This window comes from Schistocerca americana, chromosome 8, assembly GCF_021461395.2.
Source record: "Schistocerca americana isolate TAMUIC-IGC-003095 chromosome 8, iqSchAmer2.1, whole genome shotgun sequence".
In the NCBI taxonomy this organism is placed as follows: Eukaryota; Metazoa; Arthropoda; class Insecta; order Orthoptera; family Acrididae; genus Schistocerca; species Schistocerca americana.
In genome coordinates, this window is record NC_060126.1 from 67,595,977 (window position 1) to 67,612,988 (window position 17,012).

General features: G+C 46.8%; 1 protein-coding gene across 1 annotated transcript in view; it reads left to right on the plus strand.

Annotated features, from left to right (window-relative positions):
• LOC124545532 (popeye domain-containing protein 3-like) overlaps positions 1 to 17,012 on the plus strand; it is a 124,386-nt gene that overhangs the window by 22,839 nt on the left and 84,535 nt on the right. The window contains exon 3 of the mRNA XM_047124479.1: positions 8,053 to 8,234. Coding sequence (XP_046980435.1) covers positions 8,053 to 8,234 — 182 coding nt within the window. The remainder of the gene's footprint in view (positions 1 to 8,052; positions 8,235 to 17,012) is intronic.

Below are 17,012 nucleotides of genomic sequence, written 5' to 3' on the forward strand. Positions count from 1 at the left end.
AGTACCATCAAGTCCAAACGCCCACGAAATGTTGGCGGCCGCCCGCCCGCATCTTGCCCAGGTCGTGTCGAGTACACTGCAGAGGTTTCGCTGAGAAGCCTTTACACATCCTCCATACAGTCCCGATATCTCTCCATGCACTTTCCATATTTTTGGAGCTCTCGAGAAAGAGATTCGTGGTCGTCGGTTTGCTTCGGACGAAGAGGCGCGCGCCTCGCTACAATCACGGTTCTGTGGGCAATGGTAAACATTTTTCCATACTGGCATAGGCCGTCTTGTCTTATAGTGGGGTAAATGTATTAACAATTATTCCAATTTCTTTTAAAATGAAATGCAAACTACTTACTTTTTTCCGGATGTCTCGTTTTCATTTGACTGCCCCTTAAATATTTTTAAGGAAGCTGCGTTACGGAACCCACAAATGTGATAGAGAAGAACCAAGTAGGTCACAACAATCGTGCCGATGTTGTAACTTGAAACAAAATTCTAGGATTAATATTAAGAAAATTGGAATTGTTTTCAATAATTATGATAGATTACAAAATTAATAGCAACTAATCATTTGGGGAAAACTGATGATATGACGCATCATGTGAAAACTTACAGCATCAGTTAACAATACAATAAGCTACTTTTCGAATCAGTCATGCATATCGTTAGTTACTCACTGAACAGCCAAAGAAAGTGGTACGCCCACCTAATACAATGTAGGGCTTCAGCGACCACGCAGAAATGCCGCAACACGACGTGGCATGGACTCGATTGATGTCTGAAGTACTGCTGGAGAGAGATGACACCATCAATCCTGCAGGATTGTCCATAAATCCGTTAGAGTTCGAGGGGTGGGGATCTCTTCTGAGCAGCACGCCGCAAGGCATCCCAGATATGCTCTGTATCATTCATGTGACGGGAGTTTGGTGGGCAGCGGAAGTGTTTAAACTCAGAAGAGTGTTCCTGCAGCCATTCTGTAGCAATTCTGGACGTTTAGAGTACTTCATTGGCCTGCTGTAATTGCCCAAGTCCGTCAGAATGCATAATGAGCATGAATGGATGCAGGTCAGAAGCAGGAAATTACGTACGTGTTAACTGTCAGAGTCGTATCCAGACGTATCGGGGTTCCCATATCACTCCTACTGAGCCCCCCCCCCCTCCCCCCCCCGCTGCACCATTACAGCGCCTCCACCAGCTTGACATGCCGGGTACATGGTTGTCTCGGTTGTCTCCGTACCCGCACACGTCCATCCACTCGATGCAATTTGAAACGAGATTCGTCGCACTAGGCAACACATTTCCAGTCATCAACAGTCTAATGTCGGTGTTGACTGGCCCAGACGAGGCGGAAAGATTTGTGTCCTGCAGTCATCAAGGGTACACGAGTGGACCTTCCGCTCCGAAAGCCCATTTCATTGAACGCTTCGGACGCTGACACTTGTTGACGGCTCAGCATTGAAATCTGCAGCAATTTGCGGAAAAGGTTGCGCTCCTGTCACGTTGAACGATTCTCTTCAGCCGTTGTTGGACCAGTTCTTGCAGGGTTTTTTTTCCGGCTGCAGCGATGTCCGAGATTTGATGTTTCGACGAATTCCTGATATTTACGTTACATTCGTGATATGGGAAAATCCCCATTTCATCGCTACCTCGGAGATGTTGGGTCCCGTCGCTCGTGCGCCGACTGTAACACAATGTTCAAACTCACCTAAATCTTAATAACTTGCCATTGCAGCAGCGGTAACCGATCTAACAACTACGCCAGGCACTTGTTGTTTTATATAGGCGTTAGCAACCGCAGCAGCGTGTTCTGCCTGTTTACGTACACTATGTGATCAAAAGTATCCGGACACCTGGCTGAAAATGACTTACAAGTTCGTGGCGCCCTCCATCGGTAATGGTGGAATTCAATATGAACAGGCCCACCCTTAGCTTCCACTCTCGCAGGCATACCTTCAATCGTGCTGGAAGGTTTCTTGGGGAATGGCAGCCCATTCTTCACGGAGTGCTGCACTGAGGAGAGGTACCGATCTCGGTCGGTGAGGCCTGGCACGAAGTCGGCGTTCGAAAATATCCCAAAGGTGTTCTATAGGATTCAGGTCAGGACTCTGCGCAGGCCAGTCCATTTCAGGTATTTGTCGTATAACCACTCCGTCACAGTCCTTGAATAATGAACAGGCGCTCAATCGTATTGAAAGATGCAATCACCATCCCCGAATTGCTCTTCAGTGGGAAGCAAGAAGCTGCTTAAAACATCAGTGTAGGCCTGTGCTGTCGTAGTAGCACGCAAAACAACAAGAAGGGCAAGCCCCCTCCATGAAAAACACGACAACACCATAACACCACCTCCTCCGAATTTTACTGTTGGCACTACACACTCTGGCAGATGACGTTCACTGGGCATTCGCCATACCCACACCCTGCCGTCGTATCGCCACATAGTGTACCGTGATTCGTACTCCACACAACGTTTTTCCACTGTTCAATCGTTCAATGTTTACACTCCTTACACTAAGCGAGGTGTCGTTTTGCATTTACCGGCATGTGTGGCTTATGAGCAGCTGCTCGACAATGAAATCCACGTTTTCTCATCTCCCACCTAACTGTCATAGTACATGCAGTGGATCATGCTGTACTTTGGAATTCTAGTGTGATGGTCTGGGTAGGTGTCTGGCTATTACACATTACGACCCTCTCCAACTGTCGGCGGTCTCTGTCAGTCAACAGACGATGTCAGCCTGTACGCTTTTGTCCTGTACGTGTCCATTCACGTTTCTACTTCACTATCACATTGGAAACAGTGGACCTAGGGATGTTTAGGAGTATGGAAATCTCGCGTACAGACATATGACACAAGTGACACCCAGTCACCTGACCACGTTGAAAGTCCATGAGTTCCGCGGAGCGCCCCACTCTGCTCTCTCACGATGTCAACTGACTACTGAGGTCACTGATATGGAGTACCTGGCAGTAGGTGGCAGCACAATGCACCTAACTTGAAAAACGTATGTTTCTAGGGGTGTCCGGTTACTTTTGATCACATAGTGTATCTGTATTTGAATACGCATACCTGTACCAGTTTCTTTGGCATTTCGGTGTAGATGAGTTTATTAAAAGTTTTTATACAAATATGCCAGTATCGTAAATCCTCCACAGTATGAGTGCAAAATGAGTTTTGCTCACCCTTATCTAATTTTTCAAGCGGATGTGTAGCCACAAGTTAGTGTTTAATTTTACATGTTTTGTCACGTCGCAAAACCGGATGCTTTGTTAACTTTGTTAATAACTTGTTTAATACTGTATCGTGAATTCAACGAGGGACTGCAAAATGACTGCAGTAATTTTCTCCGTTTTCTAGTATGTTATGTGCATCTACAACTAGCTTTAATTTGGATTGGTGGTCGTTGTTTAAGTGTCTGAGTTGGCTTCGGTAATGAGTGACGTCACAAAAGGTGTCTACCGGAGAGTGGTTGGGTGTACGCTGTGTATTGTCAGCGTCTTAGTGCCTGGCCGGTGTTGGCGAGTGTGCTGCTGTCTGGTCGCTGTGAACTTTTTGTTCAACTTATAATAATTTTGTGAGATCTAGGTGCAGACTTTTGTTTTTCTCAGGACTTAGATTATTTGAACTGAGTTTTCGGTAATTGTCTTTTTATTTTTGGTTAGGGCATTTGAGGCAGCTGTCAACTGCAACTGATTTCTGCAGTTGGTGTTTACATTCGTGCGTATTCAGGAGAATGAAGTTTGTTTTACGTCTCGACTGATGGTGGTGAATTGCGTTTTGAGTGTTTGAATGTTTGCTGTTGATTTTCGTGAAGTACTGTGCAGTTAAACGAACTTTTCTCGCTCGTGCTTTTGTATTCTATGTTCTACTCGCATTACATATATTGATTACTGTTTAATTCTTTTTAATTTGTTCCTGAATTACATATAAGGCCACCATTCACGAATGTGTGAACATTATTTAAAAAACATTTGTTTGGTTAAAATATAACCCTCTGGTATAATCACATCATTAATTCTACCGTATCACGTAATTCATATTCTTCGCTAACTTGTATTCGTATGAAAAAGGGCCTGAGGATTAGCTGTGTGTAAAGTATCTGGGATTTATAGCGACTGCTGCACGACCGACACTTCTGATAAAAAAAACGAGTCAAGCCAGCAAATTAGTTCGTTCGTGGTCCACAGTGATTGCAGCCTCTAAAACAGCCGGTGCGCTCGTAAAGACACTGGTGGTAGCGTGATAACTGCAGAGCACCGTCACGTCTGTAGGAAATGCGTTGTGCACCGTGCTCCCAGGTCATGTACGCCCATGTTATTAGTGGTGTCTGTGCCGTGTACGAGTTTCCGTGGTCGGACTGTCCGAGGCAAATGACTCTCAAGTCCTGTAACCGTTAATCGACTGTTGTTCACTGTGCGTTCCATACCTGCGTTTACAGAGCCGCCACTAACGACGGGTGACCGCTTACCTGCGTCTCGATCGTGGCCAGTTCGGCAGTGGAAATGAAGTACAATGACCTCGCAATGTGCGCTCGGAAACGTACAAGCGGCGTTCAACAAATAACGAAGCGGATTTATTTCTCGGTCAGTTTCTGTTGAAAAAATGGGGAATTTGTAGAACATCGTGGAATATTGCCGCTTCTACCCCTATAGTTTCATGAAGTTCCGATAGATGATAACATAGCCTTCAAAATGCAATTTTTAACCAAACCATAGAAGATATTCATAGATTGTTGGAGAATGTTTACAGACAACTGGCAATGAACAAAAGCAGGGTGAGTCGTTGGGCGAAGCTTCAGTCATCATCGCAACAAGGTCGCGCAGACCTGTCCTATATCCCGCTTGCCGGCCGGCCGTGACTCTTGCAGTGTTGGAACGTGCGGACACTCTCATTCGAGGTGATCGAGGGATCGCAATGAAACACCCCGCTACGCAACTGGGCGTCTCTGTTAGTAGGGATGACACACTCGTCCACCAGATGGGGTACTCAAAGGTGTATACACGCTGGGTTCCCCGCCGCCAAACAGAAGACCACAAAGAGCGAAGAAGGACCGTCTGTGCGGAATTGCTTGCACGTTTTTTGTCGAACATCGTCACTGTGGTGTCACCGCCAGACACCACACTTGCTAGGTGGTAGCTTAAATCGGCCGCGGTCCATTTAGTACATGTCAGACCCGCGTGTCGCCACTGTGTGATCGCAGACCAAGCGCCACCACAAGGCAGGTCTCGAGATACGATATAGCACTCACCCCAGTTGTACGACGACTTTGCTAGCGACTACACTGACGAAGCCTTTCTCTCATTTGCCGAGAGACAGTTAGAATAGCCTTCAGCTAAGTCCATGGCTACGACCTAGCAAGGCGCCATTAACCGTATCTGAAGATAGTCTTATTTGTATTATCAAGAGCGATGTACCACAAGGATCGAATAAAGTTAAGTATTCGAGGAGCTGCATACTTTTCTTATGAGAATTCACTACTTATCCTGTTTCAGAATTCACGCCCGTCTGCGTTAGATAGCGTGCATTTAGGCCTCCTCTATCTACAAGGTGTTGGCACATTTACCAACACATCAGTCACAGGCAAAGAACATGCGTTCCTGACTTCTAACGGGACACAAAACCACAATCAAATTGTTCAAATGGCTCTAAGCACTATGGGACTTAATATCTGAGGTTATAAGTCCCCTAGACTTAGAACTACTTAAACCTAACTCTCCTAAGGACATCACACACATCCATGCCCGAGGTAGGATTCGAACCTGCGACCGTAGCAGCCGCGTGGTTCCGGACTGAAGCGCCTAGAACCGCTCGGCCACAGCGGCCGGCAACCACGATCCATGGAGTGGTGCCGCACCATCTCTCCTCCGAAGAACAAATTCAAAGCCGCCCCCTCGGCTGGTAAAGTAATGGCGACGGTCTTTTGAGACTATGAAAGCTTATTCTGATGTCGTCCTTCATGGTGCAACGATCAACTCTAAAGTGCATTGTGGTACGCTTATGACATTGAAGAAACGATTTCCGTGTGATCTTCGCCACAAAAACGCAAACGAACTTCTCCTTCTCCATGATAAGGCGAGGTGTCACACAAATCTGCACACCTTTGAGGAGCTCGCAGAACTTCATTGGACTGTTCTTCCTTATCTACCCTAGAATCCATGCCGCGAGACCGCTACGGTCGCAGGTTCTAATCCTGCCTCGGACATGGATGTGCGTGATGTCCTTAGGTTAGTTAGGTTTAACTAGTTCTAAGTTCTAGGGGACTAATAACCTCAGAAGTTGAGTCCCATAGTGCTCAGAGCCATTTGAACCATTTGAACCTAGAATCCATGTCTCACACAATTCAACTTCCATCTGTGTAGCCCAATGAAGGATGCATTCCACGGTAAGCAGTGTAGGTCATTGATGCAGCACGGCTCTGGTTCCGACGTCGACCAATAGAGTGGTACCATACAGGTATGAAGGCCCTCCCAGTAAAGTGGCGCAGGGTCGTCGCACTGGACGGAGGTTATGTTGGAAAAAAAGGTATTTGCAGGCAAAAGAGTGGGAAATAATATGGTGTATTGGAATACTGAATGTAACCAACCTAGTTTCAGGAAAAATTCGACGGTGAGTCAAATGAAAAACCTTAAAATTTTTTTAAGTATTATTTATTGCGCAGAAGTGGTACAAAGCTGTATGACTTTTCAATATAATCTCCCCCAAGTTCAATGCAAGTCCTGCCAGGGCTTACAAAGTGCATAAATTCCTTTAGAAAAAAATTCTTTTGGTAGTCTGCGCAACCACTCATGCACCGCGTGGCGTACCTCTTCATCAGAACGGAACTTCTTTCCTTCCATTGCGTCTTTGAGTGGTCCAGACATATGGAAATCACTTGGGGCAAGGTCTGGTGAGTATGGTGGATGAGGAAGACACTCAAAGTGCAGGTCTGTGATTGTTGCAACTGTTGTACAGGCGGTGTGGGGCCTTGCATGTTGCAAAAAGGACATCTCCTGACAGCAATCCACGTCGTTTTGATTTGATTGCAGGCCGCAGATGATTTTTTGGGAGATCTGTGTATAATGCACTGGTGACAGTGGTCCCTCTAGGCATGTAATGCTCCAAAATGACGCCTTTTTAGTCCCAAAATGGAGTCAGCATAACCCTCCCTGCTGATGGTTCTGTTCGAAATTTCTTTGGTTTCGATGATGAGGAATGGTGCCATTCCTTGCTCGCTCTCTTCGTTTCCGGTTGGCGAAAGTGAACCCAGGTTTCGTCCCCAGTAACGATTCTTGCGAGGAAGCCGTCACCTTCTCGTTCAAAGCGCCGAAGAAGTTCTTCACAAGCATGAACACGTCGTACTCTCATTTCAGGAGTCAGATGCCGTGGCACCCATCTTGCAGACACTTTGTGAAACTGGAGCATGTCACGCACATTGTGGTGTGCAGACCCATGACTAATCTGTAAACATGCTGCATAGTCATTCAGTGTTACTCGGCTTTCCTTCACTATGGCTTCAACTGCTGCAATGTTCTGTGGAGTCACAACTCGTTGTACCTGACCTGGATGGGGAGCATCTTCAACTGAAGTCACACCATGTGCAAACTTCCTACCACATTCGTAGACTTGTTGCTATGACAAACATGTATCACCGTACTGAACCTTCATTCGTCGATGAACTTCGATAGGTTTCACACCTTCACTACGCAAAAACAGAATAACACAACTGTGTTCTTCCCTGGTGCAAGTCGCAGGTGGGGCGGCCATCTTTATACTGATACTGCGACGGTGTGTGTGCATCTGCACTATGCTGCCACCTACAGGCCATTCTGCACGGTGTTTGTAGCACGCTTACCAACTTACAAGATAACAGCGCGAAATTTCGATTTGTTATTACAAATTTAAGGTTTTAATTTGACTCACCCTCGTATATGTTGGATTACTTACTGAATGTCCCTCGTATATGATACCGTTATGTGCATTCTGGTGTATTGCCAACTGCTGCTGGTGCGGGAACTCGTGTTACGGATAACCCTGCGCATTGCGTAGTCCAGAGAGAGTGACAGTGTTGTCCTGCCATGCTGCAGGGTTCATGCTGTTCTCGTTCTGGGCGTGGAACGTGATCTGCGCGCCCGATGTCTTCTCGTGGAACTTCAGCTTCATGCTGCTGAACATGGGCCAGCTGGTCTACATCATCTACCAGATGCGGCCCGTCAAGTTCGACCCGGAGCTCGAGGAGGCCTACCATACGCTCTTCGAGCCGTTCAAGGTAACCAAAACATGCCAAATCACTCCTCCACATTTAAGATAGTTCTACTTTATGTTATGTTATGTTATCTTAAACAGGGACCTAGAAACGACGGAGAGGCTCCGTCCTTGGGCCAGCTGCAGTGGTCCGCAACCCCACGACGACTACCGCAGTCCACTTCACCCCTCCACCGCCCCACACCGAACCCAGGGTTATTGTGCGGTTTGGCCCCCGGTGGACCCCTCAGGGAACGTCTCACAACAGACGAGTGTAACCCGGCCGTTTGCGCCTGCCGGAGTGGCCGAGCGGTTAAAGGCGCTGCAGTCTGGAACCGCACGACCGCTACGGTCGCAGGTTCGAATCCTGCCTCGGGCATGGATGTGTGTGACGTCCTTAGGTTAGTCAGGTTTAAGTAGTTCTAAGTTCTAGGGGACTTATGACCACAGCAGTTGAGTCCCATAGTGCTCAGAGCCATTTGAACCAACCCTATGTTTGCGTGGTAGAGTAATGGTGATGCAAGCGTACGTGGAAAACTCGTTTGCGCAGTATTCGCCGACATTGTGTAGCTGAGGCGGAATAAGGTGAACCAGCCCGCATTCGCCGAGGCAGATAAAAAATCGCGTAAAAACCATCCACAGACTGGCCGGTTCATCGGACCTCGACACAAGTCCGCTCGGGAAGACGTGCCGGGGACCAGGCGCTCCTTCCCGCCCGGAAAGCCGTGCGTTAGACCACACGGCCAACCGGGCGGGCTAGTCCTACTTTAATTCAGCATGTAATCGTACGTATCTACACGCGCTAACTTGGATGACGAAAGAATCGTGTCGCGGTTGCGCAGTTCTCTGCAGCGGAGTAGTTGTACGCGGACATCTACTCGTACATTCCGAAATCGATCCAGCGGTGTGTGGTGGAGGGTACTCATGCTATCCCTCCTCCATCCCCCGACCGTTTCACGAATGGAACTCGGGTAGAACGATTGTATGTAAAGCTTCATATGAGCCCTGTATGTTGTGATTTTCTGGTCGTGCTCGTTTATTGTGACGGCTGAGGAAGTGACGTGTGTGGCTCTTCTCAAACGTACCCTCTCGGTACGTCGGCGGTCACTCTCCGAATAATGCACAATGCCTCTCTTGTAATGTCCGCCACTAGAGTCTGTTGCGCATTTCAGCGACACTCTCAAACATACCAAGTGCTCTAGTGACCACACGCGCCGCTCATAGTTGGACCTTCTCTACCGCTTTTGTCCGATAAAGGCTCCAGACAGTTGAGCAATACTCAACTCCCTAGACAAGAAGACGAATTAAATGTTCCAGAAATCGAATCTAGAATAACTGCCAACATGAATATGAGAATCCTCGGTGTACCTAAGCAGCTTAAATTACTTAATAAAGGCAAATCCTCCGGTCAATATTGTATACCAGTGAGGTTCCTTTCAGAGTATGCTGATACAATAGCCCATACTTCGCAATCATACGTTACCGCTCTCTCGTCGAATGATCCGTCACTAAAGCCTGCGAAGCTGCATAACCCACAGCAACACCCTAAAAAGGAAGAGGTGTAATCCTCTGACTTACAGACCAATATCGCTAACCCCGATCTGCAGTAGGATTTTGGAACGTAAGCTGTGTTCAAACATTGTGAATTATCTCGAAGAAAGCGATTTATTGTCAAATAGCCAGCACGGATTCAGAAAATACCGTTCTTGTGAAACTTCAAAAAATGGTTCAAATGGCTCTGAGCACTATGGGACTCAACTGCTGTGGTCATAAGTCCCCTAGAACTTAGAACTACTTAAACCTAACTAACCTAAGGACATCTTGTGAAACTCAACTAGTTCTTATTCACGAGTGCTATCGACATCGGATGTCAAATTGATGGTATATTTTTAAATTTCCAAACGGCTTTCAGTTTTCGTTTGTACGTCTTAGATCACAGGCTTCTCCGTTGAGAAACATTACACTCGTAGCAACACTTTGTATGAAAATCTGGTCAGGCTTGCGACGACTGTTCCAAATAAATTTCATGGCACTTGACTCCACGTTTGCTTGGAAACGATGTAAATATTATTGGCACGGCCACGTAGAAAACAGTTGTTGAGTGTTGGTGTTCCAAAGAAAGATGACGTGGATAGTAAGAGCAGACAATGTCATTGAATAACAGTGGTTTATTGCCTTAAAAGTTTCAAGTTGCCAAGTCCGTCATAAAATGACGTGTATTGTTCATTATGCAAATGGACTGACGTTTGATAGGACGTCTACATCGCAGTTGAGACGGAATAAAATAATCCGGTAAGCATTTGTGCACTTGATGCAAGTGTAGCTTACCTACAGCTAACCGATTGCTTCAAATGAAAAACTACTCCCCAACAGATACATTCAGCCACTATACAAAATTGCTTTATATTTCCCGTGCCTTTCGTATCAGTCTTTTTTATCAGCTTATTTCGTGTGGATCAACTTTTCGTATGAGTTTTTGGCCTGAAATGGCTCCAATATACTTCGTTACTTCTCTCATCCATTCACTAAGTAGTTACCTATCTCCAAAAGATGTCACGCTACGCCCGTTTTGTTATCCCACATCGTTCTAATTCGGAGAGCAGATGTTGGTAACCGACAAATCAAGTTGGACAGTATGAGAGAAATGTGTGCTACTTGTAGAAGAAAAAGAAGTAAGTAACAGAGGTTCCCGTTCGATAAGGAATGTCTAAATACTTGTGGCGTATCGTCTGAGGACTCAAGTAGTGGACACAGTCCTTGCAGTGAAGATGCTGACTCTATGACGATCTTAGAATCACATGCTTTACCTACGTATTCGATGCTACAGTAACTGTTTGTATTCACAAATGTCTTTGAAAATTATGCACAGGCGTGCAAAACGGAAGGACGAAAGTAACTTTCGCATGATGTCTCGCTGCCAAGCAACACAGCTCGAAGAAACTTGGAACTAGGGCAGCTACAGTATAGTATAGCATAGCATATGAGGTATGTGAAAGAAATACGGTACGAGATGAACAGAAATGACACATTTATTCACAGACAATAACTACACTGAAGTCAGAAAATTTATGATGGTCCCTTGGATCTTAAGAGGTGAGACTCTGGAACGTGCTCCCGTGCTGGTAAGAAGGCTGGCAATGAATTATATGGCAGGGCTCCCCATTCCTCTACCGGCGTGGCTCACAACTGACGGGTGGGCGTTGGCGTTGGCGCATGAGGACGTGATGAAACACGTGACTGCCGTGCGTGTGTTATTCTGATTACGATGCAAAGCATGTCCAAAGGAAACAGGCAGTGCGACGGCTACAGCCGTTATGAAATAAATAAATTCGCAGTTGCGAATAAGGACGACCGTTAGCTGTAGACGACTGAAAATTTGTGCCGCACCGGGACTCGAATCAATGTCCAAAGGAACTTTGCATCGTAATCAGAATAACACAGGCGCTGCAATATCGTACTTCTCTGCCGATACCGGGCAAGCGACTTTCAAGTACAACGTCTGACCTGAACGGGAATATACGAGGGTCACTCCAAAAGAAACGCACACTATTTTTTTTAAAATCCATCTTTTATTCTACATGTTTGAAAGTTTTACAGTGTGTAGATACATACTTTAGGAACAATATTTTCATTTTTCCACATAATTTCCATCCCACTCAACTGCCGTACGCCATCTTGGAACCAGCGCCTGTATACCCGCACGGTAAAATTCTGGACCAGCCTGTTGGAGCCCCTGTTTGGCAGCGTGCACAAGGGAGTCATCATCTTCAAACCTTGTTCCACGAAGAGAGTCTTTCAGTTTCCCAAAGAGATGTTAGTCACATGGAGCCAGGTCAGGACTGTAAGGCGGGTGTTTCAGTGTTGTCCATCAGAGTTTTGTGATCGCTTCCATGGTTTTTTGACTGACGTGCGGCCGTACATTGTCGTGCATCAGCAAAACATCCTCCTTTTGCCGATGTGATCGAACACGACTCAGTCGAGCTTGAAGTTTCATCAGTGTCGTCACATATGGATCAGAATTTTTGGTGGTTCCACTTGGCACGATGTCCACAAGCAAGAGTCCTTCGGAATCGAAAAACACCGTAGCCATAACTTTTCCAGCAGGAGGTGTGGTTTTGAATTTTTTTTATTGGGTGATATTGCATGATGCCACTCCATTGATTGCCTCTTCGTCTCTGGTGAAAAATGACGGAGCCATGTTTCATCACTTGTCACAATTCTTCCAAGAAATTCATCTTCACCATTCTCGTACTGTTCCAAAAGTTCGCTGCATACCGTTTTTCTTGTTTCTTTGTGAGCCACTGTCAACATCCTGGGAACCCACCTGGCACGAACATTTTTTAACGCCAACACTTCCAGTATTCTGCAAACACTTCCTTCCCCTATCCCAACGTAGCGTGACAATTCGTTCACTGTGGTGCGTCTGTCAGCAGTCACCAATTCGTTAACTCTCTGCATATTGTCTGGAGTGTGTGCAGTACGAGGCCTGCCGCTGCGAGGACAATCCTCAATATTGCCGTGCCCGTTTTCATCACGTAACCTGCTTGCCCACCGACTAACTGTACTGAAATCGACAGCAGCATCTCCATACATCTTTTTCAACCTCTTGTGGATGTTTCCCACTGTCTCGTTTTCACAGCACAGGAATTCTATGACAGTACGTTGCTTCTGGCGAACGTCAAGTGTAGCAGCCATCTTGAAGACATGCTGTGACGGTGCCACTCACGGGAACAAGTTGAACTAAGTTTGAAAACAAGCGGGAAGGATGTATCTACACACTGTAAGACTTTCACACATGCAGAATGAAAACCGTATTTTTACAAAAATAGTGTGCATTTGTTTTGGAGTGACTCTCATACATAATGGATGTACGACTATAGGTCGTAAATGCGTGGTTGATGACATATGGAAGTTTGGGTGTGGCCGTGGCTATCCAGGTGGCTTGTTGACGTTTACCGTGAAGCCTGTGGTACGACGCCTATACGCTATGGGCAGGGTCAGCGAGAGATCCCGGCAGTGACTTACTTGATGGGACTCGGGTTTGGTATCGCGGTGGTGCACTGTTGTGTTTTGGGGTTTTCCTGCTGCGAGGGCATGTATAGGTTCTTGTTACTGGCCATTGAAATTCAGATGTGTCTATGGCGCGACGGAGGAAATGTGTGATGCTCGCCGCTGTTGCATGTGAAAACGCTTCGTCTGCCTCGTGTCTGTGCAGGAAATTAGCTGATACGACGGGGACGTCTTGCTCTCACGCGTTGTTGAATATATTTCTGATTTACTGAATGGTGAAGATATCGCACGTGTAAACCAAATGAACCTATTTGCGCCATACCAAGGTACTGTTTTATTCTGCTTAAATCTGTGTCAGTTATATGTGCATTTATATGCCCTTCTTTAGTTGCAGAAATTATAGAAGTGTGTAAACAGAGAGCTATGTGGAAAGGATGTAAAGTTGATACCCATCCAATAAGTGAATACACTCTCTGTATTACTAAAGGTGCCTTTCGATACCAGCACCTACCTTGGGTAATAAGTGTTATTCGGAGGTTGTCATGATACTGTAAGTAATTATTATACACAAAATTGTTTATTCTGATAATACTAAATTGGAGATGTAAGGTCGGTTGTGTGCCGCTGTAAATTGCTATTGTCTCCTCTGTGTGGCAGCCTAGCATTGTCAGTGGCTTCAATCATTATTGCTGTCATATTTCGAGTTTTGTATTCGCGGGGTTGCTTAAGCTGACACGGTTGAGTTGTAAGACCTATAAACAGGCGAGTCAAACTGAGTATTCTATGAGCTCAAGACGATATTCTACTACGTGGTATCTTAGTTTGTTATAGGTTAGAAGTATTTTACGTGTTATTAATATTCTGCTGTTTGCTTTGTCTAAAGAGGAGCTGCTTCTGTGAAGCAGTCGTTTATATTTTATTAATGTGTTACGCGTTGTGCCTTTTCATGTTAATTGTTTTTTTAAGAAGCTACAAACGACTCCGTGTATGTTGCAGGTAGCTGAAACTGACGTGTTCACGAGGGTCGCGTCCTCACGGGGTTGATAGTGGACCTTTTTACTACGGCACATCCGGCTATCCTCCTTCAGTACATTTTTCTCGCTTATATTGTTACTACGTTTGTCGAGTGGAATTAGGGCTTACTGTAATGACCTTATATGTTGAAGTTAAATATCTCCCTTGCCAGGGCGCGAACCTTCGTGGATATAGTCGTATTCTCATCTGTAAAGATTGATAGTGTTAATCATTTCTTCTCGTCACATGTATGATTATTTATCTTGTTATATTTAATGACGTGAGCAATTTGCAGGGGGGGATGGGGGGATTCCCCGCCCCCACCCCCCTCAGCATCAGACCATCCCCTTCTCTGGTTTTAGTTTATGTATCCCAACCTGGGATGTTTATTTCCCACGCACTGGAGTAAAACTTTACATATACACTCCTGGAAATCGAAATAAGAACACCGTGAATTCATTGTCCCAGGAAGGGGAAACTTTATTGACACATTCCTGGGGTCAGATACATCACATGATCACACTGACAGAACCACAGGCACATAGACACAGGCAACAGAGCATGCACAATGTCGGCACTAGTACAGTGTATATCCACCTTTCGCAGCAATGCAGGCTGCTATTCTCCCATGGAGACGATCGTAGAGATGCTGGATGTAGTCCTGTGGAACGGCTTGCCATGCCATTTCCACCTGGCGCCTCAGTTGGACCAGCGTTCGTGCTGGACGTACAGACCGCGTGAGACGACGCTTCATCCAGTCCCAAACATGCTCAATGGGGGACAGATCCGGAGATCTTGCTGGCCAGGGTATTTGACTTACACCTTCTAGAGCACGTTGGGTGGCACGGGATACATGCGGACGTGCATTGTCCTGTTGGAACAGCAAGTTCCCTTGCCGGTCTAGGAATGGTAGAATGATGGGTTCGATGACGGTTTGGATGGACCGTGCACTATTCAGTGTCCCCTCGACGATCACCAGTGGTGTACGGCCAGTGTAGGAGATCACTCCCCACACCATGATGCCGGGTGTTGGCCCTGTGTGCCTCGGTCGTATGCAGTCCTGATTGTGGCGCTCACCTGCACGGCGCCAAACACGCATACGACCATCATTGGCACCAAGGCAGAAGCGACTCTCATCGCTGAAGACGACACGTCTCCATTCGTCCCTCCATTCACGCCTGTCGCGACACCACTGGAGGCGGGCTGCACGATGTTGGGGCGTGAGCGGAAGACGGCCTAACGGTGTGCGGGACCGTAGCCCAGCTTCATGGAGACGGTTGCGAATGGTCATCGCCGATACCCCATGAGCAACAGTGTCCCTAATTTGCTGGGAAGTGGTGGTGCGGTCCCCTACGGCACTGCGTAGGATCCTACGGTCTTGGCGTGCATCCGTGCGTCGCTGCGGTCCGGTCCCAGGTCGACGGGCACGTGCACCTTCCGCCGACCACTGGCGACAACATCGATGTACTGTGGAGACCTCACGCCCCACGTTTTGAGCAATTCGGCGGTACGTCCACCCGGCCTCCCGCATGCCCACTATATGCCCTCGCTCAAAGTCCGTCAACTGCACATACGGTTCACGTCCACGCTGTCGCGGCATGCTACCAGTGTTAAAGACTGCGATGGAGCTCCGTATGCCACGGCAAACTGGCTGACACTGACGGCGGCGGTGCACAAATGCTGCGCAGCTAGCGCCATTCGACGGCCAACACCGCGGTTCCTGGTGTGTCCGCTGTGCCGTGCGTGTGATCATTGCTTGTACAGCCCTCTCGCAGTGTCCGGAGCAAGTATGGTGGGTCTGACACACCGGTGTCAATGTGTTCTTTTTTCAGTTTCCAGGAGTGTAATTTGAATTTGTGGAGTCGAACACTGAAAGTTTTTAATAGAGTCTTACTATTAATACTATTAATATGTTTGCCTATTAATTTTGAAAAAGTGTTATGTAGTATTTAAGCATTTCAGAACATTTAGAACTAAATCATCATTCTCATATTGTCATTGTTACTTTCGTCTAAGGTGCGTCATCCGTTTACTTGCGAGCTTGCGAGGGAAGCACATAGTGTGGCAGTCACACCGCAGCAGTCGTACCGCTGAGCTGGGTGAGCTGGGGGCTGAAAGTCCCACCCCGGGCCCTGACACGGGGTGGTGACCGGCCCGGCACCTCTGCGAACATTTACGGCTAGGCCACCTTTAGGCAACTGTATGGCGCGCGGACTAACGCGCCTGGGACGAAAGCACAAAGTAGTGCGAAGTGAGCAACGTTACCTGCCAGACGGGATCGGACAGTCTGACTTCGCTAGCCGCGAACCACGTGGGTGGAGCTTAACTCAGGCTCCCCAGCATCGCGTATTCCAAATTAATTGGTGCCGTTCGTTCGTTGCCTCGTGTCCGCCAAACACACGGCGATCTTCACACGTCCCCGCTTCAGTAGCTTCATTAGTGAGTTGAGTGCGTCCGGGCCTGTAAGAACTACGGAATTTCAGGATGTCATTCAAACAAAGCATAATTTCTGATTTCCTTAAGAGCAGTGCATTACCTGATACGTGTACAAACTCTGACAGTCAGGATACTAACAGTGGTACTAAAAGAGTTAAAAACGACAGTGAATGTAAAAAAGAAAACGGTAATGATGGTGCTAATACAGGGGAAGAGACTGAATCTCAGGTGACTGAAAACTGTGACACGTCTCAAGGTAGGAATGGGAGTAACAGTAGTCTTGAGATTATAGTAGGAAATTGTGTTACCTTATCACGTTTTCAAAACTGGCGAAAGGCTAAGC